We start from the raw sequence: 27,320 nt of genomic DNA on the forward strand, positions 1-27,320 counted from the left end.
GAAAAAGTTGAACCAAAACAAACTCAATATACAACACTACATTACAAGATGGCCACGATGACAGGGTGAGTGTTGTATTGTAATCTGTGCCTGTTAGCACTTTGTGAGGGACAGATAATTGGGGTCATCATCACATGCTGTGTTAATCAGTGTCTCTAAAAGCAGCCATTGTATATGAGTCTCACCCCCCCCCCCCCCATCCAACCATCTGAACAGCTCTTGAGGTTTGTCTAGCTCTACCACATGTGAAGAACTAGTGCCAGCGAGATGGGGGCTGTTGCCTGGCAACAGACCTATCAAGAGCTGCAAGAAGGTGTGAATGTGGCTTTTACGAAGACGTCCGCCCTGCTGCATGCTTTTATTCGACTTGCACCCCTCCCGCATAGGAAAACAAGTTTTCGTAAGAAGAGAAAGATGGCTTGGCTGTGCTGTATTTCCATTGTTGTTGGTGAGATGACACTGTCCATTTAACTCTCTGTGTGTTTGAAATGGTTGGGTCTGTGGCTATGGCCACTGGAAAAAGAGGAACAATGCCATTACTAATTGATGTTGAAAATATGAGCTCATTGTCTCTGTGTAAGGCAAATATTTCCCTAGGACCTGAACACAGTTCTAGTAAATATACTATATCTTAACTTTCACATTGTCCCTAAATGAAGTGTATACTGTTGTGTATACTGTACATCCTCTCGGATTGCTACTGTTTATTATTTCAATGAAACCAGTATGTCTTATTCTGAATATTGTTAATTTATGCTTTTGTCCCTCAAACGTTTGTACAAACACGCAAAACCTCAAACTTGTTGCCAACCTTCGGAAACTAAACTAGGGCATCCTCTAGTCATGTCGTTTGCCAACCCTCCAAAATAATAGGCTACATTTAACACATATCTACTTCCTTTTATGTCTATTTCCGCATAGGCCTACTAATGCTTGTTTTGTCCAAAATACAAAGGTAAAATGTATACGCATTTTCCTGTGGATTCGATTTCTAGTATTTTCTTTATCATCCATTAGTTGTTTTTATTGGTTGTTATTGGCTCAAAGTAAAAGTTGCCCTTGAGTTGCAGGGTCAGGGAGATGTCCCTAACCACTGAAGCAGGTATCAATATGCTCTATCCCCCTAATGGTTCAAGTTAGGATTGAGGGGCAGGGTAATCTGGTCCTAAATCAAGGACAACTTCTACCTTGAGCCAATAACAACCAAGAAAATCAACCGAAAATACTAGAACTAGAATCCACAGGGAAATGCGTGATTTGACAGACCACTCTGTATACCTTAAAGAGGATCAACATGGATGTGTTTCTGGTCGGGCAGGCTGTGTGTTTCTCCTGTGAGAGGGATTTACACCTGCACATCAGCTTCAGTTTCTAAATGTGTCATCTCTTGTTCGCTTTCACTTCCAGGGTTCAGGTCTGCTCTGGTAGAAATACTTTGGGTATTTTTGTAAAGCTGGCTCAGTGCTCGAATCCTCAACTAGCATCTCTATCAGACACAACCACAACTAGCATCTCTATCAGACAGAAATCACTATAAAAGGTGGAACTCATCTTCTTCTGGCCAGCAGTTGACTGGCATGACTAGTAACAGTGCCCAACAACAACAAGTGAATAGCACATTGAAAACTCTAATGATGAGCACTCATAGCAGATAAGATGTGGAGGAGTGAATGCCAAAAGGGATGGCAGCTTTCAAGCCAGGGTTGGGTTTTACTCCCGCCCAGTACCATATTTCAGTATGTTAGGGTTAAGAGGAAGAAAACCTCCACTACTCCTTTTACATGCAAAATATGATTCATTTCTCGCACTCTGGTGGATCTGCCTTCTGTTTCGCAAAGAGGTAAATATAGACAGAATGAGGGAGAAATGACCTTGTTTAACCCATTCATGCCTGTCGGTGCCTTTTGAGTGTATTTTGGGGAGTTTTGTGAAGAGCCCCGATGCTTGTTCTGAACGTTAAACGCATCACTTGCGGTAATATTTTGGAAACATAAGGAACGTATCTTTTATATATGTGAGAAATAATTTTCAGAAAATAAATGGTTAAATTACTACACACCTTTAGGGAGTGAACTTTTTTTATAGTAAGGGATACATGGAGAAAATCAGACCTGTATGAAATTAAAATGAATGGCCCTCCCTTCAGCAAAATATATTTGACCTAAATCCACCCTGAATGCTTGAAAACAAAAATAAATGACCCTCCCTATACGCAAAACAATAAATAAAACAAAATGCATAGCAGAGAACGTGTCTACCGTTTACCATTAATTCTTGGACAGGCCAGAGTCAGTTTTAGAAACTGTTCCTGGTCCTGTGTAGTAGGCTACGTGGCATTGCAGAAATGTTGTTCAGGGCTGCGGGCCAGAAGGTTGTGGGTTCACAGACCACTGTGGACAAGAGTAGGGATGGAACAATCTCTTTTATAGTAAAAGCATTGCAAGAATCTCTCTCTCCTTTATAGTAAAATTATTACACAAATCTATCATCGTAATTGCAGGTTTGAGACAAATGGCCTTTTATAAACATTTCATGCAATTAATACCACACAAATGACAGAAATTACAGGCTAAGAATGGACACAGATAGCCCTATCAAATCAAATGTTATTGGTCACATAGACATAGTTAGCAGATGTTATTGTGGGTGTAGCAAAACGCTTGTGTTCCTATATCCAACAGTGCAGTAGTATCTAACAGTGCGATTCACAATAATACACACATGTAAAAGTAAAATAATGGAATTAAGAAATATATAACTATTAGATAGAGCAATGTCAGAGTGGCATTGACTAAAATACAGTAGAATAGGATACAGTATATAAATATGAGATGAGTAAATCAGTGTGTAAACATTATTAAAGTGACTAGTGTTCCATGAATTTATATTTAACTAAATAAAATCAAAATCAAATCAAATTTATTTATATAGCCCTTCGTACATCAGTTGATATCTCAAAGTGCTGTACAGAAACAGAGCCCAAAACCCCAAACAGCAAGCAATGCAGGTGTAGAAGCACGGTGGCTTAGGAAAAACTCCCTAGAAAGGCCAAAACCTAGGAAGAAACCTAGAGAGGAACCAGGCTATGTGGGGTGACCAGGCTATGTCGGCTGTCCCGGGTGGAGATTATAACAGAACATGGCCAAGATGTTCAAATGTTCATAAATGACCAGCCTGGTCAAATAATAATAATCACAGGCAGAACAGTTGAAACTGGAGCAGCAGCACAGCCAGGTGGACTGGGGACAGCAAGGAGTCATCATGTCAGGTAGTCCTGAGGCATGGTCCTAGGGCTCAGGTCCTCCGAGAGAGAAAGAAAGAGAGAGAGAGAGAGAGAGAGCATACTTAAATTCACACAGGACACCAAATAGGACAGGAGAAGTACTCCAGATAGAACAAACTGACCCTAGCCCCCCGACACAAACTACTGCAGCATAAATACTGGAGGCTGAGACAGGAGGAGTCAGGAGACACTGTGGCCCTATCATATAACCTTTATTTAACTTATGCAAGTCAGTTAAGAAGAAATTCTTATTTACAATGATGGCCTAGGAACAGTGGGTTAAATGCCTTGTTCAGGGGCAGAACGACACATTTTTACCTTGTCAGTTCGGGTATTCGATCCACCAACCTTCTGGTTACTGGCCCAATGCTCTAATCACTAGGATACCTGCCGCTTCTGGCCATTAAAGTGGCCAGTGAGTCCAAGTCTATGTACAGTGGGGCAAAAAAGTATTTAGTCAGCCACCAATTGTGCAAGTTCTCCCACTTAAAAAGATGAGAGAAAATCACATTGTAGGATTTTTAATGAATTAATTAGCAAATTATGGTGGAAAATAAGTATTTGGTCACCTACAAACAAGCAAGATTTCTGGCTCTCACAGACCTGTAACTTCTTTAAGAGGCTCCTCTGTCCTCCACTCGTTACCTGTATTAATGGCACCTGTTTGAACTTGTTATCAGTATAAAAGACACCTGTCCACAACCTCCACTACGGCCAAGACCAAAGAGCTGTCAAAGGACACCAGAAACAAAATTGTAGACCTGCACCAGGCTGGGAAGACTGAACCTGCAATAGGTAAGCAGCTTCGTTTGAAGAAATCAACTGTGAGAGCAATTATTAGGAAATGGAAGACATACAAGACCACTGATAATCTCCCTCGATCTGGGGCTCCACGCAAGATCTCACCCCGTGGGGTCAAAATGAACACAAGAACGGTGAGCAAAAATCCCAGAACCACATGGGGGGACGTAGTGAATGACCTGCAGAGAGCTGGGACCAAAGTAACAAAGCCTACCATCAGTAACACACTACGCCGCTAGGGACTCAAATCCTGCAGTGCCAGACGTGTCCTCTTACTTAAGCCAGTACATGTCCAGGCCCGTCTGAAGTTTGCTAGAGAGCATTTGGATGATCCAGAAGAAGATTGGGAGAATGTCATATGGTCAGATGAAACCAAAATATAGCTTTTTGGTAAAATATCAACTCGTCGTGTTTGGAGGACAAAGAATGCTGAGTTGCATCCAAATAACACCATACCTACTGTGAAGCATGGGGGTGGAAACATCATGCTTTGGGACTGTTTTTCTGCAAAGGGACCAGGACGACTGATCCGTATAAAGGAAAGAATGAATGGGGCCATGTATCGTGAGATTTTGAGTGAAAACCTCCTTCCATCAGCAAGGGCATTGAAGATGAAACGTGGCTGGGTCTTTCAGCATGACAATGATTCCAAACACACCGCCCGGGCAACGAAGGCGTGGCTTCGTAAGAAGCATTTCAAGGTCCTGGAGTGGCCTAGCCAGTCTCCAGATCTCAACCCCATAGAAAATCTTTGGAGGGAGTTGAAAGTCCGTGTTGCCCAGCAACAGCCCCAAAACATCACTGCTCTAGAGGAGCTCTGCATGGAGGAATGGGCCAAAATACCAGCAACAGTGTGTGAAAACCTTGTGAAGACTTACAGAAAATGTTTGACCTCTGTCATTGTCAACAAAGGGTATATAACAAAGTATTGAGAAATTTTGCTATTGACCAAATACTTATTTTCCACCATAATTTGCAAATAAATTCATAAAAATCCTACAATGTGATTTTCTGGATTTTTTTTCTCATCTTTTTAAGTGGGAGAACTTGCACAATTCGTAGCTGACTAAATACTTATTTGCCCCACTGTATATAGGCTAGCAGGGTTGCGTAACCCTATGTGTTCATCTTATCAGATTTCTCTATTGCCAAACCAGTGTGTGTTGTTTGATACAAAACTGTCCCTGTTTGCAAATAATTAAATCTAAGACATCATCAGGAATCTGAGCATGGTACTTTCGAAAGTTAGGCCTACCTTTCCACCCCAGACAGAGTAGGCCTACCGACACAGAAAATTGTCATCTTTAACTGCTGGCTACTCTTGTTCCGTGGCTTAACCCCTATTTTATGTTAGCTATCCCCTATTTTAGACAAATTGGATTAGAACCATTACTTTTTCTGACTATATCAACCAGTGGAGGCTGGTGGGAGGAGCTATAAGTGGACAGGCTCCTTGTAATGGCTGGAGTGGCATAAATGGAACGGTATCAAACTGTGTCGAACCAGATGTTTGACTCTGTTCCATTTATTCCATTCCAGCCATTACAATGAGCCCATCCTCCTATAGCGCCTCTCACCAGCATCCACTGATATCAACCATTAGTATTGTGAACTTAAGAGATGAATCGGCACTTTCACCAGCAATGTACGTCGAAAAAAGCCTGGCACCCAAGGTTATTAAGATAATGAAAAGAAAAGAAAATACAAGCAATGTTGAGTTTCTCTGTCAAACCCAAACCAAAGCGCCTACAGACGTTTGCTTCTCCACTTCCTGTGTGGTCACGTGTCTTCCTCTCAGTCTCTGCTCCACTCTGTCAAACAGGAAGTCACTCTTTTTTTGTCTCTACTGTTTTGTCAGAGCTCTCTAGAAGTGACATCAGAGTGACAGGAGCTGCTGAAGTCTGTGTTGGTGCCTGTCTCTCCACTGTTTGACCAAAAGGAATAGCAGGAGGAACCATAGAGGAACAATGTTACGGCGAAAACCTTCCAACGCCTCAGAGAAGGAACAGGTGCAGGAGAAGGTGCAGAAGAAGAAGGTGAGGAGGTTCGGGTTGTCTGTGTTTGGATGGGAGGATTGTGTCTGTGAGTCATGCTGATACAAAGTGCAAAGACAAAGAGGAGAAGAGCTGTCTGAACACCACAAAAAGGGCTTTGGACTGCAATTTTCTTTCTTCTCAAAATGAGCAGTGATCAAGTGAAAAAAAAGTTTTTTGCTAAAACGAGAGCAACACAACGTGTTCATCTTATTGATGAATGAACAGATGATGAACAGTAATTTAGAGTGCTACTTTCTCTGGCTCATTCCCTTGTACAAACTCAAACACTGACGACGGTGAGTGGCACATTAGCCCATTGTCTGTATGTGCAGCCAACACGGACAGGTTTTGCTACACAGGCTTAGAAGAAGAAACCTTTGTGGTGACCTGAAAAGAAAAGAAAAGAAACGTCTGAAGCTTGCAACTCAAATAGATGGGAGCCTTGGTTGTCAGGGTTAAAAAGACAAATTATTGCTTCTCTTGGCACTAAACCTTAGTTCCTCTAATATTGCTGTATGATTCATTGCTATTGGCCATGGACGTAGCAGCTAAATTCAGTTTGAGTCATACTTGGGCATTTTGTGGCTTCTCGCTCTAAAGCTCTACTGGCTTGGTTGGGTAACAGCTATTCTCCTATGTTTAACACCAGTGCCCTTATTTTCCATCTGCATGCATATTCTACGCTTCTATCCAAGTTTCATCATTACACATCTCATCACTGCTCCTCACCACCATGACACTTCAGTGGGTTTTGATGCTAGACAAGGCAAATGATTTGCTCCTCAGCAAGATCACCTAATGGATATTAGATTATACTAATGCCTATCACGATAAACTACACAAACGCCATCTTCTCTGAGAAGTTGTTCCCTCTAATTCAGTGGCATCAGGAAGAGATGACATAGAGCACTATTGCCACCAAGGCTGTCCTAGACACCTGCAGCAATTGGATGCTGACAGTTGCCCAACATGTACCCACATTCTGTGGATTTTTTGAATTATTTTTAGGATTCTTTAGGCAAGAAGGAGAGGTGGATATGAACATAGGCCATGGTGTCATATGGAAAGTAATGGCTGCTTAGGGGAGAGTGGGGTAAGTTGAGACGCCCTTGTTTCTAGGAAACCATACACAAAAGGTTTAATAATTTCATGGAGTCTGTGAAGAACAAAACATGAAAAAGGGGTAAGCAAGTTAGGTCCAAAAAACAGTTAGAGGTTTCATGATGCTTTGCCTTGGGGTAAGTTGAACTAATAGCAAGTTGAGAAAATTGAAGTGTTTTCTTTCCAGGCATAATGCAAGGCATTATTTCTGATCCCATGAAGTAAAAAAAAAAAAAGAGCCCGTCCTATGTTGTGTTTTTAAAAAGTAGTAAGTGTTTGGTGTTAAGCCTGTGTTAAAAGATTCTTAAAATGAATAAAAGACTAAATGGGGCCCCCGAGTGGCGCAGCGGTCTAAGGCACTGCTTCGCAGTGCTAGAGGCGTCACTACAGACCAGGATTCAATCTCGGGCTGTATCACAACCATCCATGATCGGGAGTCCCATAGGGTGGCACACAGTTGGTCCAGCGTCGCCCGGGTTAGGGGAGGGTTTGGTCGGGGGGCTTTACTTGGCTCATCGCGCTCTAGCGACTCCTTGTGGCAGGCCGAGCGCCTGCAAGCTGACCTCTGTCGTCCAGTTGAATGGCGTTTCCTCCGACACATTGGTGTGGCTGGCTTCCAGGTTAAGTGGGCAGGTGTTAAGAAGCGCGGTTTGGCTGGTAATGTTTCGGAGGACACATGACTCGACCTTCGCCTCACAAGCCCGTTGGGGAGTTGCAGCGATGAGACAAGATCGAAATAGGGGAGAAAAAGGGGGCGTGATTGCGTTGAATGGGTGTTTGAAAACTAAATATAGAAATGGTTTTGAAAAAGTAGTGTCAATATTTAATTCAGTACAGCAATTTGTAGGCGACTTAACTTAACCTGTCCCGTGGCTCAACTTGCCCCGTATACCCAGGATAAGTTGTGCCAAGAGACCACCTTTTTTGGACTCAGTTATGTTCTCAAAACTGTAATGTTTTACATTAATTCTTATTTCCAGGGATACACAACATCCTGAAATGTTATGGAGATAACTTTGTTAGAAAGAATACAATAATTCCCTTGACGGAGTGATGCTGAATATCAAAAACACATATATTCTCAACTTACCCCACTCTGCCCTGTCGCTATAGAGAACTCCAAGTGGAAACAGTTTGACCGCATCAACGATTTCTGTATTGATTCTCAGTGCAGTATCAAATTGAGACTCAATCATATGTGTAATCACAGATGGGGGATATCTTTGATTCATAGCTGAAGTGTATAATCAGAGATGAGAACAGACGCAAAGGCTAATTAAGGGGTTTATTGAAATGCATTGGAGAGACTAGAGATGGAGGCATAGAGCAAATAGAAGCACACTAGTCTATAAAAACAGCACACGTGACTTCAGCTTTTATCTTTGCCATATTCTGGGAACAGTATTCTATAATGTTATTGATTGCGTCTAAGCCTTGTCGATCTGGGTAAGCCGTGTCTCATGCTGCATGCTGGTATAACCTGGTTGGGATCAGCCCACTGTATTGATTTGTGACCCAGGAAAGGTACAAAATGCACTTTTTAATACAGTCACCATCTGTGCAGGCAGCTTTGGGAGCAGCAGTGTCCTTTTGACCTGTAGTCAGATATTGATCAGGATATACTGTAAGGATACATATCCCATAATATATGACTAAATATCCCATGACGACCTGCCGAGCTAGCGTCATGACTAAGCCTGTCCGATATGGATTTATTCTGTGAATCGACTGATAAGGACGTGATACCACGTATAGTGAAACATCAGTGTGTAAAGTACCATCTCAGGAGTGATTTCAACCAACAACACAAACAATAAACTCTGCACACAGCTGTTTCTAATGTTCTGAGAAATGTCTATCAGGTACATTTAGTTGAATGTAGGCGCTTCATGAAATAAGAGGAATTGGTTTTGTTAAGTTCTCATTTTAATAAACTTGATGATTCAGAGTTTGTCATTACTGTAAGTGCTCAACAAGAGGCCTGAACCATAACCAGGCTTAAACCCCCAAAGAGTGGCCACAGTGGCATTTTGGCTCCTCTTCTCAGCTGTATCTGATATTTTTTTTGTTGATTTGAGGAAGAAGAAACTATTTAAAAGAAGTTGCCAAGATGATAAATGCTACCATGTGTTCTCTACTGTATTTTAGATATCATGCCAAGGTTATATCATGCCTATTTCCTCCTGGCTCATTGTCTCTATTACAACTGTCTGCGTATTTTACTAGAAGAACTCTCTGGGTGCAAAAATATCTTTGACGAAATGTTGTACGTTTTTAAGACCACATGACTTGAATGTTGAGATTATATTTTTTATGACTCATATGTGTATTTCTCTAGGTCTCCCCTACATTAATTCTCTGTGTCCTCCCTCTGTCTCCACAGCTCACCCTGCAGAGGTCCAGCAGCTTCAAGGACTTCATGAAGCCCAAGTCCCCAGTAGTGGTGGACAAGGAGTTCAACTTGGACTACACAGTAAGTTTACAGTGAGACTGACTGGCTTTGAACCCGGGTCTCCAGTCTGCTGTGTTAGTCTTCTGAGCTAAAGCCTAGGCATTAGCTTGGGAAGCTAAAGCAATTCTTCAGGCCTTTGGGGAAGTTTACTCTTCACATGAGCATGGTTCACCGAACTACCTCTATTAAAAACAAAAGCATCTCCTGTCTTCCATTGGCAGCCGTATGTATTCACATAATCCCATCAGGTTACAGTTTAATAGCAAAAATGGATTGTATAAATACAGGGATGGTTTCAAATTCAATCTCTTAGTTGACTGAAATTCTAAAAGTACTTGTTCCTCGACGGAGGACATACTGGTTAACGTTCATGCAAACAACTGAGTTTCAACCATACCCACATTCACACTAAATTGTCTATTGAACACAAAGGGAAAACTGACATCAGTGTTGGAATCTTTAACGATAAATGGAAGTTTGCAGTTCGTGCTTCCCAAAAATTGCAAAAAAAACTAAGAACTGTCGACAACTGACACCAACAATAGCCGAGGTCTGGACTTCCTCAGTTTCACGTTGATGACAATGTAATCAAACTTGACTGGATAGCATTTATTTCTCTACTGTATTTTACAAACAGTATGACTGGAAGTTAGACAGAGGTAGAAGTTTAGAAGAGGTTTTCAACAATGAGAGGAAGTTCAGAGGATGAAGCTTAGAGCTGCGGGCAAATTAAACCACATTGAGAGACAGAAGGACAGAAATACCAGAGCAGGATGTCCTCTGTGAAAGCCAGTCAAGCAGAGAACCGCTGGCTGCTGTGTCTTCCAGACAGTCTGCTGCTTCTCAGCCAGATCCCATTCACCACAACTATTCCACCTCCAGAGATGATTAAATAATGAGATATCAGCCTAAGCAATGTTCTATTGATTTTGTAGGTGCGTGCGTGCATCCATGCTTTTGTATGTGTTTCTGCATTTATTTTCAAGTTTTGCTCTGTATGTATATGATAAATCTGCAGTATGTGTTTACAGTATTTGTGGTGATGTGGTCTGTTGTGCTGAAGATGGGGTTGTAGGCTTCCATGTTCACCATGAAGCCATACTGACACAGCACTGTAGCCCTGTGGGGAGGAGCTAGTATGACTCACTGCACCATGCTCTGCTCTTCTCTCTCTCTGGGCCTTCTGCCGGTGACACACACAAACTGTCATCTCAGCCAAGCCTCACTGGAAGCACTCTCCCTGACACAGCATCCCAATCACTGCAATCCGTTTGTGTGTGTGTGAAGCGTGCGCATGAACCACTCTAGAGCACATCATCACACAAGTTACACTGATCACTTACATTTTTGTGAATGAAATCAGTTAGGTTAGGTGTAGGGCTGTTATGGTGACCGTATTACCGCCTCAGTGGTCATGATCACAGTCAAATTCCACGTGACCGTTTAGTCATGGTAACTAGGCTTCTCTAAGCTCTGATGCTGATGGTCATAAGTAGCCTACCAAACTTGCCAACTGCCTGGTACTCAGCCCTCTATTGTTCTTCTAATCACTCTGACGTCAATGCAAATGTGATCAAAAATCAAATCAAACACTTAATGAGAGCCCATGTACTCATGTTGCGCAACATTTATATAGGCTATGCAATTGCGTGAGAAAAGAGTTGAGATGCCTCTTAAAAAAATCCCATCAGCTTTCTATAGGCTAGGCCTACTATATTTATTTCTCAAGTTTACTAATATTAAGCATTTTGCTTATCTTTTACAACAGGAGTATAGCCTACCTGGGTGGCATGAAAATGAACCATGGGAAAAGAGTCCTCCATTCGCTATTTAAGTGCATAGATGACATGTATTTTTTTCATGTATATTATGTATATTATTTAGTGAATGTGAAGATGAGATTAAATGAAGAATAATCTGATGGGTGACAATATTAACCTATCACTTATGAATGATGCTCAGCTTGTTCAGTAAGGCAAGAAACAGTGCATGCCTTTTTATTTGCCGACTATTTCAAATCATAGTCACCCACCTCATGTAGCTTAGCCCATAGTCCTATATGTCTGGATAAGGTTTGTGTCACAACTAAAGTGACCAATTCAATTATTAAAATAAGTCGAGGCTGGGGCCTCGAGAGTGGCGCAGTGGTCTAAGGCACTGCGCTTGAGGCATCACTATAGACCCGGGTTCGACCCCAGGCTGTGTCATAACTGGCCGTGACCGGGAGTCCCATAGGATGGCGCACAATTGGCTCAGCATCGTCTGGGTTAGGGGAGGGCTTGGCCAGGGGGGCTTTACTTGGATCATCGCGCTCTAGCAACTCCCTGTGGTGGGAAGGGCGCATGCAGGCTGACCTCTGTCGTCCAGTTGAATGGCGTTTCTTCCGACACATTGGTGCAGCTTGCTTCCGGGTTAAGTGGGCGGGTGTTAAGAAGCGCGGTTTGGCTGGTCATGTTTAGGAGGACGCATGACTCGACCTTGGCCTCTGCAGCAATGAGACAAGATTGAAATTGGGGAGAAAAATATAAATATATAATAATTAAGCAGAGCCTACCGGTGTAGAGCCTAACTGGCATAGATAGGCCGCACGTGAGTTTCAAGTCCATTTTCACCATAAAAATTCACCTTTATAATAAAGCATTACATGCATAATTGCATTTGCGGTCATTACTAACAATTGGATAGAAAAGGGGGTTAAAAATAAATACATGTTGCCCGTGGTATGTGGTCTGATATACCACGGCTGTCAGCCAATCAGCATACAGGGCTCAAACATCCCTCCCATCAAGCATCCGGTTTATAATACGAATTGACATATCAGAGAGCCATGTGAGATAGGTGCTTTGGAGCACAACGATTGGCAGCTGGGAGAAGGGAATTCTAGTTATATATATATTCAGTCCAAGAGCACAACGACCACTTTGGCCGCAAAAGGCCAGTTTGTTTTAGAGGGCGTTACGGCCACACAAGGGGGATACCGCCAGGAAATTCGAGGCCTGGTGAGAACATTATCAAGTGCTTGTCAAATTGTGAATGAGAGACTGATGAAGTGTGTGTAGCCTGCACAAGAAACAAAGCGGAGCTTTGCATGCAAATTTTTCAAATCACCATTAAAGTAGCATTATGCCTTAGAATGTATTCAATTATATTCTTCATACTATAAAATATAAAATAATGCCACGGAATTCTAAGCAAATCTAGTCTTTGTCTTTATTTTTAACCTTTATTTTACTAGGCAAGTCAGTTAAGAACAAATTCTTATTTTCAATGACGGCCTAGGAACAGTGGGTTAACTGCCTGTTCAGGGGCAGAACGACAGATTTGTACCTTGTCAGCTCGGGGATTCGAACTTGCAACCTTTCGGTTACTAGTCCAACGCTCTAACCACTAGGCTACCCTGAACTAGTGTAGCTCACAATATGGTATAGCCAGATCAGGGCCTTTTAGAAAAGGGCATCTCGGAGTATGCTAATCTGTTATTCTGAAATAGACTACATTTGTCATGTTTCTTTAGACTTGTCTGATGAATAATGAACGGATTTGTTGTGATGGTGTAGGCTACTTTAATAGGATTTATTAGACTTTTAAAATGTATGCTAGATGTTCCAAAGGTCTGCATCAGTGGCTTGTGGGCTATGCTTGGAAGACAGGAGATGCTACACCTGTTTATGTTAATTAACGGTCAATTACCGTGAGACCGGCAGCTATTTGCTTGACAATCACCAGCTGACATAGTTTAATGACCGCACCAGCCCTAATTAGGTGACCCTGTGCACTTCATTTGTGATCCACATAGATTAAAAACAGCACACAACACCCACATCTTGAAAAGACAGACTTATGTGAATGTTGAAATGGTAACCAAAATGAACCTTTTAGGTGCCAGAGGATATGCCTGTGGAGGATGCATTGAAGAGTGGCAGTAAGCAGGGGAAGAAGTCGTGGCGTAAAGTCATCTCACGCACCATGACCCGCAAAACCTCCAAGACGGTACAGAAGGCCCTGGCAGAGGAGGGGGTAGGTGTAGCGTGATATACTACAGTGCCCATAACACTATGGTTTGGTCTGAACAAAGATGGTTCCAAAGCTTACAACGTGATGTCTGTCTTCTTACCAATAAATCATCATAACTGACAGGTTGTCTAATAAAATGGCAATTAAACTCAGCAGGACCCTAAACCCCCCCCCCCCCCCCCCAAAATCCAAATAATAACCCAGATTTTCATTGTAAAGGGTTTACACTGTTTCCGATGCTTGTTCAATGAACCATAAACAATTAATGAACATGCACCTGTGGAACGGACATTAAGACACTAACAGCTTACAGACGGTAGGCAATTAAGGTCAAAGTTATGAAAACTTAGGACACTAAAAAGAGGCCTTTCTACTGACTCTGAAAAACACCAAAAGAAAGATACCCAGGTTCCCTGCTCATCTGCGTGAACGTGCCTTAGGCATGCTGCAAGGAAGCATGAGGACTGCAGATGTGGCCAGGGCAATAAATTGCAATGTCCATACTGTGAGATGCCTAAGACAGCGCTACAGGGATACAGGATGGACAGCTGATAGTCCTCGCAGTGGCAGACCACATGTAACAACACCTGCACAGGATCGGTACATCTGAACATCACACCTGCTGGACAGGTACAGGATGGCAACAACAACTGCCCAAATTACACCAGGAACGCACAATCCCTCCATCAGTGCTCTGACTGTCCTCAATAGACCTAGAGAGGCTCGACTGAGGCCTTGTAGGCCTGCTGTAAGGCAGGTCCTCACCAGACATCACCGGCAACAACACCGTCGCTGGATCAGACAGGACTGGCAAAAACTCTTCACTGACGAGTCACAGTTGTCTCACCAGGGGTGCTGGTCGGATTAGAGCTTTTCGTCGAAGGAATGAGCATTACACCGAGTCCTGTACTCTGGAGTGGGATCGATTTGGAGGTGGAGGGTTCGTCGTGGTCTGGGGCGGTATGTTACAGCATCAACAAGCTGAGCTTGTTGTCATTGCAGGCAATCTCGATGCTGTGCGTTATAGGGAAGACATCCTCCTCCCTCATGTGGTACCCTTCCTGCAGGCTCATCCTGACATGACACTCCAGCATGACAATGCCACCTGCTATACTGCTCGTTCTGTGTGTGATTTCCTGCAAGACAGGAATGTCAGTGTTCTGCCATGGCCAGCGAAGAACCCGGATCTCAATCCCATTGAGCATGCCTGGGAACTGTTGGATCGGAGGGTGAGGGCTAGGGCCATTCCCCCAAGAAATGTCCAGGAACTTGCCTTGGTGGAAGAGTGGGGTAACATCTCACAGCAAGAACTGGAAAATCTGGTGCAGTCCATGAGGAGGAGATGCACTGCAGTATTTAATGCAGCTGGTGGCCACACCAGATACTGACTGTTACTTTTGATTTTGACAAATTATTCCATGTCTGTTAGTCACACGTTGTGGAACTTGTTCAGTGTATGTCTCAGTTGTTGAATCTTATGTTCATACAAATATTTACACATGTTCAATTTGCTGAAAATAAATGCAGTTGATAGTGAGGGGACGTTTCTTTTTTTTGCTGAGTTTATATTGTAAACATCAACATTATTTATATTCCAAAAAACAAATATAGATTCAAATATGTGGGGGGCATATTTTTGGGGGGCATAGATATTTAGTTTACCCCTGAAAGTGACACACTTTATTTCCTGAATATCATATGACAACTAAAATAAAGGCAAAAAGTGACATAAAGTGTCTTAGTAGGGAGTTAGGCCACCATGAGCCACCAGAACAGCTTCAATGCACCTTGCCATATATTCTACAAGTGTCTGGAACTCTATTGGAGGGATGCGACACCATTCCTCCACAAGAAATTCCATAATTTGGTGTTTTGTTGATGGTGGTGGAAAACGCTGTCTCCGGCACCGCTACAGAATCTCCCATAAGTGTTCGATTGGGTTGAGATCTGGTGGCTGAGACAGCCATGGCATATAGTTTTCATGCTCATCAAATCATTCAGTGACCACTTGTTATCTGTGGATGGGGGCATCGTCATCCCATGAGGGCATAGCCATGATAGACAAAATAATGGCCTGCCCAGAATGTTTAAACATGACCCTAAGCTTGATGGAATGTTGAATGCTGAATTAACTCAGAAACCACACCTGTGTGGAAGCACCTGCTTTCAATTTACATTGTATCCCTCATTTACTCAAGTGTTTCCATTATTTTGGTAGTTACCTGTGTCAATACTGTACCCCTTTTTATGAATATCTTCAAAATGTTGATAGTGCCTCCCCCTAGTGGACACATTTCAAAAAGCATCCAAACAAAGGCTTTCACAGCTATAACTCATTCTACCATACAAGGCTCAGTGGTGTAAAGTACTTAAGTAGTACTTTAAAGTATTTTTACTTACGTCGTTTTTTAAGGTATCTCCGAAATAAGCAGTCTAAGGCACTACATCTCAGTGCTAGAGAGTTCACTACAGACCCTGGTTCAATTCCAGGCTGTATCACAACTGGCTGTGATTGGGACTCCCATAAGGCGGCGCACAATTGGCCCAGTGTTGTTAGGGTTTGGCTGGGGTAGGCAGTCATTGTAAATAAGAATTTGTTCTTTAATTGAATTGCCTAGTTAAATAAATAAAACAATTATAATGTACATTTTCCCTGACACCCAAAAGTACTAGTTACATTTTTTATGCTTAGCCGGACAGAAAAATTGTCCAATACACACAATTACAAAGAACACATGGTAATCCCTACTGCCTCTGATCTGGCGGACTCACTAAACACAAATGCTTTTGTAAATGACATCTGAGTGTTGGAGTGTGCCCATGGCTCACTTTCCGAACAAGAAAATGGTGTTTGATCACCTACCCACCAGTAAGAATTCCGGCTCTCACAGACCTGTTAGTTTTTCTTTAAGAAGCCCTCCTGTTCTCCACTCATTACCTGTATTAACTGCACCTGTTTGAAGTCGTTACCTGTATAAAAGACACCTGTCCACACACTCAAACAGACTCCAACCTCTCCACAATGTTCAAGACCAGAGAGCTTGTGTAAGGACATCAGGGCTGAATTGTAGACCTGCACAAGGCTGGGATGGGCTCCAGGACAATAGGCAAGCAGCTTGGTGAGAAGGCAACAACTGTTGGCGCAATTATTAGAAAATGGAAGAAGTTCAAGATGACGGTCAATCACCCTCGGTCTGGGGCTCCATTCAAGATCTCACCCTGTGGGGCATCAATGATCATGAGGAAGGCGAGGGATCATCCCAGAACTACACGGCAGGACCTGGTCAATGACCTGAAGAGAGCTGGTACCATAGTCTCAAAGAAAACCATTAGTAACACACTACACCGTCATGGATTAAAATCCTGCAGCGCACGCAAGGTCCCCCTGCTCAAGCCAGCGCATGTCCAGGCCCGTCTGAAGTCTGACAATGACCATCTGGATGATCCAGAGGAGGAATGGGAGAAGGTCATGTGGTCTGATGAGACAAAAATAGAGCTTTTTGGTCTAAACTCCACTCGCCGTGTTTGGAGGAAGAAGGATGAGTACAACCCCAAGAACACCATCCCAACCATGAAGCATGGAAGTGGAAACATCATTCTTTGTGGATGCTTTTATGCAAAGGGGAGAGGACGACTGCACCGTATTGAGGGGAGGATGGATGGGGCCATGTATCTCGAGATCTTGGCCAACAGCATCCTTCCCTCATTAAGAGCATTGAAGATGGGTCGTGGCTGGGTCAAGCATGACAACGACCCGAAACACACAGCCAGGGCAACTAAAGAGTGGCTCCGTAAGAAGCATCTCAAGGTCCTGGATTGGCCTAGCCAGTCTCCAGACCTGAACCCAATAGAAAATCGTTGGAGGGAGCTGAATGTCTGTATTGCCCAGCGACAGCCCCGAAACCTGAAGGATCTGGAGAAGGTCTGTATGGAGGAGTTGGCCAAAATCCCTGCAGCAGTATGTGCAAAGCTGGTCAAGAACTACAGGAAACGTATGATCTCTGTAATTGCTAACAAAGGTTTCAGTACCAAATATTAAGTTCTGCTTTTCTGATGTATCAAATACTTATGTAATGCAATAAAATGCAAATTAATTACTTAAAAATCATACGTGATTTTCTGGATTTTTGTTTTAGATTCAGTCTCTCACAGTTGAAGTGTACCTATGATAACAATTACAGACCTGCATGCTTTGTATATAGAAAACAGTGCAGATTTGGCAGGTTATCAAATACTTGTTCTCCCCACTGTATGTATATACACACACAACACACTTTTTTGTATAACGAATATATGTCTATGGTTAGGGCATATTTTGACCTGAAGGCTCTGTCTATTGTTGAACACCTAAATAATATCCTTTATGTATACAGGGGGAGAGTGGTGAGGAGGGCTCCCTGTCTCCCACCACAGACTGGATGCCAGGCCTGACAGCAGGCAATAGGACATCTGTGTGCTCCAATGGCTCCGAGGACACTGTCCACAGCCCCGTCTCTCGCCAGCTCTCTGGGTGTAAGTTAAGATAGATAGATTTAATTTAACCAAGCCAAGTGATTTCCAGTGATTGTCTGACTATGGGTGTTGTGTATTACAACAGGTGGGGACCGCCAGAGCCTGGACAGTGGCTACAGCCAGAGAGACAGCATGAGGCTGGAGGAGTCCAGTCCTCCCTACACAGGCCCCTTCTGTGGTCGTGCTCGTGTCCACACAGACTTCATCCCCAGCCCCTACGACATAGAGTCCCTCAAGCTCCAAGTAAGTAGCCTGGTTTAACCAGACTGACAGTCCACAACCTCTTTGGGCTAGGCGTGCCGCTAGCGCCGCACCTCGACAACATACGGTAAAATTGCAGTGTGAAATACAAAATTCGTAATATTAAACGTTCATGAAAATACAAGTGTATTACATCGTTTAAAAGCGTAACTTGTTCATCCAGCCGCTTTGTCAGATTTCATTAACCTGTTGATCCTACCCCCTACTTTTTCGAACATTCTGTTAAAAATTGCGCAACATTTCAGCGCCCTGCTACTCATGCCAGGAATATAGTATATGCATATGATTAGTATGTGTGGATAGAAAACTCAGACGTTTCTAAAACTGGTTAAATCACGGCTGTGACTATAACAGAACGTGCGTTTCATCGAAAAGCGCAGGAAAATCTGATCACTGAAAATGGGAAAATATATCAATGCGCCACTTAAATGTATTGTTGAATGGAAACCACATTACCTGGAGATTACCGAGATTACAATTCCTACAGTTTCCACACGATGTCACCAGTCTTGTCAATTGCCTAGGCTTTGTTTCTTGGTCAAACGAAGAAGAGACAGCCCATTTCTTCCGGTCTCCGACCGGGTGTTTGTCTTGAAATATCCTGAAATGATTTGAAGACATGGAGCTATTGAATATAGATCGCCCCGTGATCAATTTGATAGATTTTTAACGTTTACTAATACCTAAAGTTGCATTACAAAAGTATTTCGAAGTGTTTTGTGAAAGTTTATCGTCGACTTTTTTAATTTAAAAAAATGACGTTGCGTTATAAAACGCTGTTTTTTCTTGATCACACAGTCTTCATAGATCGATATCTAGGCTATATATGGACCGATTTAATCGAAAAAAAAGACCCAATAGTGATGTTTATGGGACATCTAGGAGTGCCAACAAAGAAGATTGTCAAAGGTAATGAATGTTTTATATTTTATTTGTGCGTTTTGTGTAGCGCCGACTATGCTAATTATTTTGTTTACGTCCCCTGTGGGTCTTTTAGGGTGTTACATGCTATCAGATAATAGCTTCATGCTTTCGCCAAAAAGCATTTTAAAAATCTGACTTGTTGCCTGGATTCACAACGAGTGTAGCTTTAATTCAATACCCTGCATGTGTGTTTTAATGAACGTTTGAGTTTTAACGAGTGCTATTAGCATTTAGCGTAGCGCATTTGCATTTCCAGATGTCTAGATGGGACGCCTGCGTGTCAGGTAGGAGCAAGAGGTTAAGGCTTTATGGCGAAAGCACACCATACGATTATCTGAGGACAGCGCCGCGCATACAAACACATTAAACATTTTCCAACCAAGCAGAGGCATCACGAAAGTCAGAAATGGCGATAAAATAAATCACTTACCTTTGAAGATCTTCCTCTGTTTGCATTCCAACGGGTCCCAGCTACATCAAATTGTCCTTTTGTTCAATAAAGTCCTTCTTTACATCCCAAAAAAAACAAGTTTAGTTGGCGCGCTTTTCTCAGTAATCCAATGGTTTCCCTCGTTCAAAATGCATACAAATGAATCCCGAAAGTTACCAATAAACTTCGTCCAAACAAGTCAATGTTTCTAATGAATCCTTAGGTACCCTGATATGAAAATAAATGCTAAAATTAAGACTGAGAATAGTATGTTCATTACCAGAGATAAATAATGAAGTGCGCACCCTCACCAACGTGCACCACAACACTACAGCCAAAATGGGAGCCACTTACAAAAACTACAAATTCTAGCTCATTTTTCAAAAAACAAGCCTGAAACTCTTTCTAAAGACTGTTGACATCTACTGGAAGCCCTAGGAACTGCAATCTGGGAGCTATTCCATTCACATAGACAGCCATTATAATGAGTGGTGAGCTCAATGACAAAAAAATCCCGGATGGATTCTCCTCAGGTTTTCGCCTGCTATATAAGTTCTGTTATACTCACAGACATTATGTTAACAGTTTTGGGAACGTTAGTGTTTTCTATCCAATACTACAAATTATATGCATATCCTAGCTTCTGGGCCTGAGTCACAGGCAGTTTACATTGGGCACGTCAGTCATCCAAACTTCCGAATACTGCACCCTAGCCGCATTCAGACTGGTTTAACCAGTAAGGCCCTCCTGAAAGAACTTGTTAACAGATTGTGAACAGATTGTGAAATAAAAGAATGGTTCCTTAGTATTCATCCATGGCTGAATCTATAGAGGCCAATTGTACTGAGCGCTGACCAGATTAGACATGTAGCCATTATTAGAGTAGCTCAGTGAAGTATAGAATTACACAGATCGACTTCACATACTGTATACCACAAAATGTACGTGATCATATACTACTTAACTGGAATGCAGATAATGCTTGGATCGAGGTAGTCATCCACTGTTTCTCCTGCAGAAAGGTGACAGAACGAACCACTTCACATAGTACTACAAAATGTACAGTGTCTTCAAAGTATTCATACCCTTTGACTTATTCCACATTTTGTTGGTGCAGCCTGAATTCAAAACAGATTTTATATATAACTTATATAAGTTTTTCTCTCAGCCATCTACTCACAATACCCTATAATGACAAAGTAAAAACATGTTTTTAGTAATTTCTGAAAATGTATTAAATGAAATGACATGTGGCCAATTCAATTGTTTGGACAGAATTTAGAAAGATATACACCTGTCTATATAAAAGTTGACATTGCATGTCAGAGCAGAAACTATACCATGAAGTACAAGGAACTGTCTGTAGATGTCCGAGAGAATTGTGATGAGGAAGATGCTGTATCTGGGGAAGGGTATAAAACAATTTCTAGAGTGTTGAAAGTTTCCAAGAGCACAGGTGTCTTCCTCATTGGGAAATTGAAAAGAATATTGAACTACTCAGCCCAGAGCTGGCCGTACAACCTAACTGAGCTACCGGGCAAGAAGGACTTTGGTCAGGGAGGTGGCCAAGGACCCATGACCATCCTGACAGAACTTGGCTGAGATGGGAGGACCTGCCAGAAGGACAACAGTCTCTACACCAATGGGCTTTATGGGAGAGTGGCCAGACACTCCTGAGAAAAAGGCACATGACGGAACAGTTGCAGGGACTGTGAGACTGGTAAGGTTAGAGGGAACAATGAGTGGAGCTAAATGCAGACTAATCCTTGAGACCTTTCTTCCGAGTGCAAATTACCTTAGACGGGAGAATATTTACGTTCCAACATGACAATGACCCCAAGTATACAGCCAAAGCAATGCTAGAACAAGAATGTGAAAGTCCTTGAGTGGCCCAGCCAAAGACCATACTTGAATCCCATTGGAAAGACTTGAAGATTGCTATTCAACGCCGCCCCATCTAATTTAAAGCTGCAATATGTAACTTTTTTGGTGAACCGACCAGTTCTAGATCTGTCATTCTCATTGTGCGCTATTTCTGTTTCCCGTTCTTAAGTTTCATTTTTGCATCTTTTACTTACGGTTTTGTACACCAACTTATGGAAAATATATTTCACTGCGGTTATGATGGTACAATGATTCTCTACACCATACTTGCTTGTTATGTCATATAAACTGAAATTATCTATACTATTAGCATTTTAGCAACCAGGAAAGGGCAGAGTTAACAGCTTGAGAATATCTGCAAGGAAGAAAGGGAGAAAATCCCCATATCCAGATGTGTAAAGCTGACAGTCATACCAAAGATGACTATAATCACCCTCAAAGGCGCTTCTACAAAGTATTGACTCAGGGGTGTGAATACGTATGCAAATTAGATTTAACTAATTTGCAAAGTAATCTAAACATGTTTTCACTTTGTCATTATGTGGTGTTGTGTGTAGATGGGTGAGAAAAAAATCTGTCATCCATTATTTAATTCAGGCTGTAACATAACAAAATGTGGAATAAGTCAAAGGGTATGATTAACTTTCTGAAGGCACTGTATGTGGTCACATTGTATTATATAACTGGGAAGCAGATTGGATCTAGTTTGAATCCAGGTGTTCATCATCCACTGTTTCTCCCGCAGAAAGGCGACATCATCCAGATCATTGAGAAGGACCCGGTGGGCACATGGACAGGGAAGCTTAACAACAAGGTGGGCACCTTCAAGTTCATCTATGTCAACATCTTACCGGATGAGGTCACGCCGCCCATGAGGAAAATGTGCTCCAGCAAGAACCGCTTCTCCAAGGCCAAAAACAAGCCCCAGACCCTGGAGGAAGTTCTGGAGAGGATCGGTCTCACCGTAAGACAGTCATATCCTCTTAATCTCATACACATTCAAATAGACAATTGGCTTAGAGAACACAGACAAAGAGCAATCATTATTAACTTCGATCAGTTCAGATTTGGAAAAGGTGATTTATAAAGACATTAGTGAAACTGGATAAGTATCTGACAACGCATCTCATATAATTGCATTGCATTCGTAGCCCTCAGAAATCCCTGTCAAATTATTAATATTTATTTTTGGATTATTGTGAAAAACTAATGCTAATGTGATGATTCTCTGTTGTTCAGGAGCTGGGCTCTTTGCTGTCTATGCACGGCTTCCAGAGCCTGGAGGACTTTGGCGGCCTGAAGGAGTCCCACCTCAACGAACTTAACATCACAGATGCTGAGCAACGTACCAAGATTCTGACTGCCTCTGAGCTGCTGCGTGACTGTAGGTCCACACTCAATTCCATATAATAACATACTAGATCACACAAGAAACACTAAAGACTAAGCACACAGATGCAATGCTTTACTACAGGTAGATGATGCCATAATGTACCTGTAAGCGATCACCCCATTGTATGTATTCATTTCTCATTTACATGGGAGCATAGCCTCCTATGTGGTAATGTAATGCAGGACATTTTCAGCAAAGCTTATAACTGTTCTCTGTACAGTGCCATCTTCAGCTTTCTCTCCTTTCTTGGGAAACTGCTACCTAACTAGCTTAATTTCATGAGCCAAACTGTACAGTAAAAGGTACAATATTCCGCTCACAAGTTACTGCATTGGCCTGTAGGAAACCCCATTTGGCCCTCATAAACACTTTGATATGGGAGCTCTCTTCCCTCGAGTCAGATAATTAGCCCTCATTTAAAAACACCTGTTTCCGACCAGTTATGATCCATATCATTATGGCTGTTTCCTCTGTTCTGAACATAAGTGCTTGGTTGGCTGTTAGCTGCTAGCCCCCTCAGACTTCAACGTGCTTCCCTGTTTTAAATTACGTACACCACGACTGGGATTCAAACTAACCACACTGCGCTGACGTCGCACTGCACTTGACTTCAAAGGCAATTTCCCTGATGTTCGAGGCACATGCATACTGAAATAATGCATTTGGACCAAAACTGAAATTGATGGGATCGTTATCTACGCTGTATTGATGATGCTGATTGTTTTGGTCTTTGTCCCCCTCAGCGGATGACGAGTCTGAGCCAGAGGAGGAGGAGGGAAGTAGCACTGTGGAGAAGGGTGACGTACCCAGGGACTCTGGCTGCTTCGAGAGCACAGAGAACATGGAGAACGGGCGCCATGAACCAGAGGGAGAGCCTGGTATGGAGCAGAAGTCTAACCAGGAGCCAGAGCAGCAACAGAGTGAGGAGGATCAGCTGAGTTCTGTTGAGGAGCAACTGCAGGAGCTTACGGTGGATGAGGAGATCTCCTGAGAATAGAAGCTCTGGAATTGAAGAGAACCTTGGTTGGTTGACTTCACTAATGGACATTATTCAAAAGCCCACAACAATTGGTTGATTTATTCAAACCATCAGAATAGTGATAATCAGGATTAAGCCATATATACTGCAAGGGAGTGTCTTTTCATTTGTTGCCCCCATACTTTTGTAACAAAGAGCTATAGGGACTGCAACCGTAGCATGCGCTCCACCAGTAACTATTGAAAATGTTTTGGAAGAATGCAAGACATTTGTTGGTGTGGCCAGGCTGTAAATACAAACGTGTTATCCTTTTCCATGATACCATGGCATTTGAGCAGTTCTGAGTGTATTTTATATATACTAAAAACGGTAATATTCTTCTGTGCGTTTTGGACTTGATATAGTCACGTAATTCCTATTTCCATCAATGGACAGGTAAGAAATTACTTTCCTGTGTCTTTTTAATCCTTTATTCTGTCATCTTCAATCTATTACTTTTGAAATTTTTTAGGCATTTCCATTTTAAAATGTTTTTAATGTGTTGTGCTTTTGCTTGAATGTTTGTTGTTGTTCAACCGTTATTTTGGTAATAGACAACCAATTCTTGAATATGACGAATGAATGTTTCTATAGTATGTGGACTGTATATAGCGTTTTAGACATTTGACAGCACAAAAGTCACATCTCATGTGTTCAGAGTTACTGTATATTTGCTTTTACCTTTTTGTTGTGTTGATCAAAGTTAATATCTTTGTCTGTCATAGTAGTTAGGTTGACTTTTCTGTATTCAATTTGAAATAAAAACACATTTTTATACCAGTGTAGATTATTAAAAGAACTGATTGTGATCATATCTTCCTGACCACCTCCGAAAGGAGGATTTGATTGGTTGGACAGGCTATGGCGATCAGGACATCAGCCAGTCAGGAACAAGGACAGGGGTAAAAATACATGTCATCTGTGTGCACTTGAATAGTGAATGGAGGCCGCTTTACCACCAGTTTGTTTTTCAATCATACCAGGTAGGCACCTCCAGTTATTTCTCTCCACCCATCAATCTGCGCGACAGATGATATTCCTGGTAAAATTAAGGCGAAGGGAAAACCAGTCACCTCTTCCCCTCCACCAACATACATGATAAGATAGATGACCTTAGATTGCGGATTTGCTACCAACGGGAATTTCGAAACTGCGATTTTCTGAAACATGGGTTCGGGCAAGATGCTACTCGATGGATTCTCCATTCACTGGGCAGACAGGACAGTGGAGTCAGGGAAAGGGGGGTTGCCTCTACGCGCTAACCCCAGCGCTGGAAGTGTCAACCCACTGTTCATCTCGCTAACCCCAGCGCTGGAAGTGTCAACCCACTGTTCATCTGTCTTGGGATAACTGATGGTCAAATGCCGACCCTTCTATGTCCCGAGGGAGTTTTCAGCTATTATTGTGACTGTTGTATACATTCCATCTCAGGATAAGAAAGCTAACAAGCTGGCCCTTAATGAAGTCTACAAGGCTATAAACAAGCAAGACAATTTACATTCAGAGGCTCCTTTTTTGATTGCGGGCAATTTTAATTCTGCATCACTAAGCCACATGATGCCCAACTTCCATCAACATGTCTCCAATGCCACTAGGGGCGATAAAGTCCCAGACCACTGATATTTTACCAACAAGCAACCATACAAGGCCCTCCCTCAACCGCCATTTGGCAAATCAAATCATGACTCCGTACTCCTGCTTCCTGTTAACCTGTTGAGTGGAGGGGGCAGTATTTTGATTTTTGGATTTAAAAAAACATACCCAAATTTAACTGCCTCTTTCTCAGGCCCAGAATATGCATATAATTGTCAGATTAGGATAGAAAACACTATTGTCTGTGAGTTTTATAGAACTGATATTGCAGGCGAAAACTTGAGGGAAAAATCAACCAGGAAGTAGACTATTTTGAAAGCTCCATGTTCCAATGAATGCCTTCCCTCCATTTAAAGGGATATCAACCAGATTCCTTTTCCTATGGTTTCCCCATGTTTTTAGACATGGTTTCAGGCTTTGATTTTGAAAAATGAGCGAGAAAGACCACATCGCGTCAGTGTATAGCTGGGTGTCCCCAGAGTTTTGCTTGCGCAACAGTTTGGAGCAGCCATTGTGTCTCTCTCTCCTATTGACGAATCTAAAGTCCCGGTTGATATATTATCGATTATATATTGAAAAAACAACCTGAGGATTGATTACCAAAAAATGTTTGACATGTTTCTGTGAACATTACGGATACTATTTGGAATTTGTCTGCGATGTCGTGACCGCTCGAGCCTGTGGATTTCTGAACATAACGCGCCAAACAAATGGAGGTATTTTGGATATAAAAATAATCTTTATGGAACAAAAGGAACATTTATTGTGTAACTGGGAGTCTCGTGAGTGAAAACATCCGAAGATCAAAGGTAAACGATTAATTTGATTGCTTTTCTGACTTGTGACCAATCTACTTGATACTAGGTATTCATAATGTTTTGTCGAGTGATCGATAAACTTAAACACTTGGATTGCTTTCGCTGTAAAGCTTATTTTCAAAGTGGATTAACAAAAGGCTAAACTGTGTTTTGCCAAATTGCACTTGTGATTTCATGAATATAAATATTTTTCGTGATATTATTTGAATGTGGCGCTATGCAATTCAGCAGTTGTTGATGACAATTATCCCGCTAAAGGGATGGGTAGCGTCAAGCAGAAAGTCAAACAGGAAGTACCCGTGACTCGCTCCGTTGAGAAATGGTCACCAGAATCAGATTATGCTTACAGGACTGCTTTGATAGCGCGGATTGGAATATGTTTTGAGACTCCGCCGATAACTTTGATGAGCTTATCACCTCCGTCACTGGTGTCGTGACTTGACTTTAACATTATTCTGAAGACGTATTTATTTAATTACCTAAATATGTCTAATTGTTACCCAATTAAATGAATCATTAACTAATTAGGATCTGGGACACCACGAGTGGTTCTTTAAAGAGTTACCATCTCCTGAATTAAACACGAAAAAGGTCTTTACCTATCACATCTATAAACAGTCAACTTATTAATCATAACCTCGTATCATATCATCATTCTGAACAGTCGTAACCTTGCATCTGCAAAAACCTGAGCCTTTCTTATGATTCAGTACTACACAAATTGGTTTCATTATTTATTTACTAGGTAATTAAAATGGTAACAGGCTAAACATACACACTTAATACTTTAACATTGACAA

General features: G+C 42.1%; 1 protein-coding gene across 2 annotated transcripts; it reads left to right on the plus strand.

Moving 5' to 3' along the window:
* The first annotated feature begins 5,942 nt into the window (after window positions 1–5,942).
* sash3 (SAM and SH3 domain containing 3) lies at window positions 5,943–24,884 on the plus strand. 2 transcript variants are annotated; one of them, XM_029660095.2, is made up of 8 exons: window positions 5,943–6,120; window positions 9,605–9,694; window positions 13,553–13,690; window positions 18,061–18,199; window positions 18,285–18,442; window positions 22,444–22,662; window positions 22,938–23,082; window positions 23,835–24,884. In XM_029660095.2, the coding sequence occupies exons 1-8, from the start codon at window positions 6,052–6,054 to the stop codon at window positions 24,080–24,082; spliced, it is 1,206 nt and encodes a 401-aa protein (XP_029515955.1). In that variant the 5' UTR covers window positions 5,943–6,051; the 3' UTR covers window positions 24,083–24,884. The 2 variants fall into 2 exon arrangements, with proteins under 2 accessions (XP_029515955.1, XP_029515957.1); XM_029660097.2 differs by lacking the exon at window positions 5,943–6,120 and adding an exon at window positions 6,168–6,416.
* Window positions 24,885–27,320: the final 2,436 nt, after the last annotated feature.

The sequence above is a fragment of the Oncorhynchus nerka genome, linkage group LG5 (genome assembly GCF_034236695.1).
Source record: "Oncorhynchus nerka isolate Pitt River linkage group LG5, Oner_Uvic_2.0, whole genome shotgun sequence".
Classification (NCBI taxonomy): Eukaryota; Metazoa; Chordata; class Actinopteri; order Salmoniformes; family Salmonidae; genus Oncorhynchus; species Oncorhynchus nerka.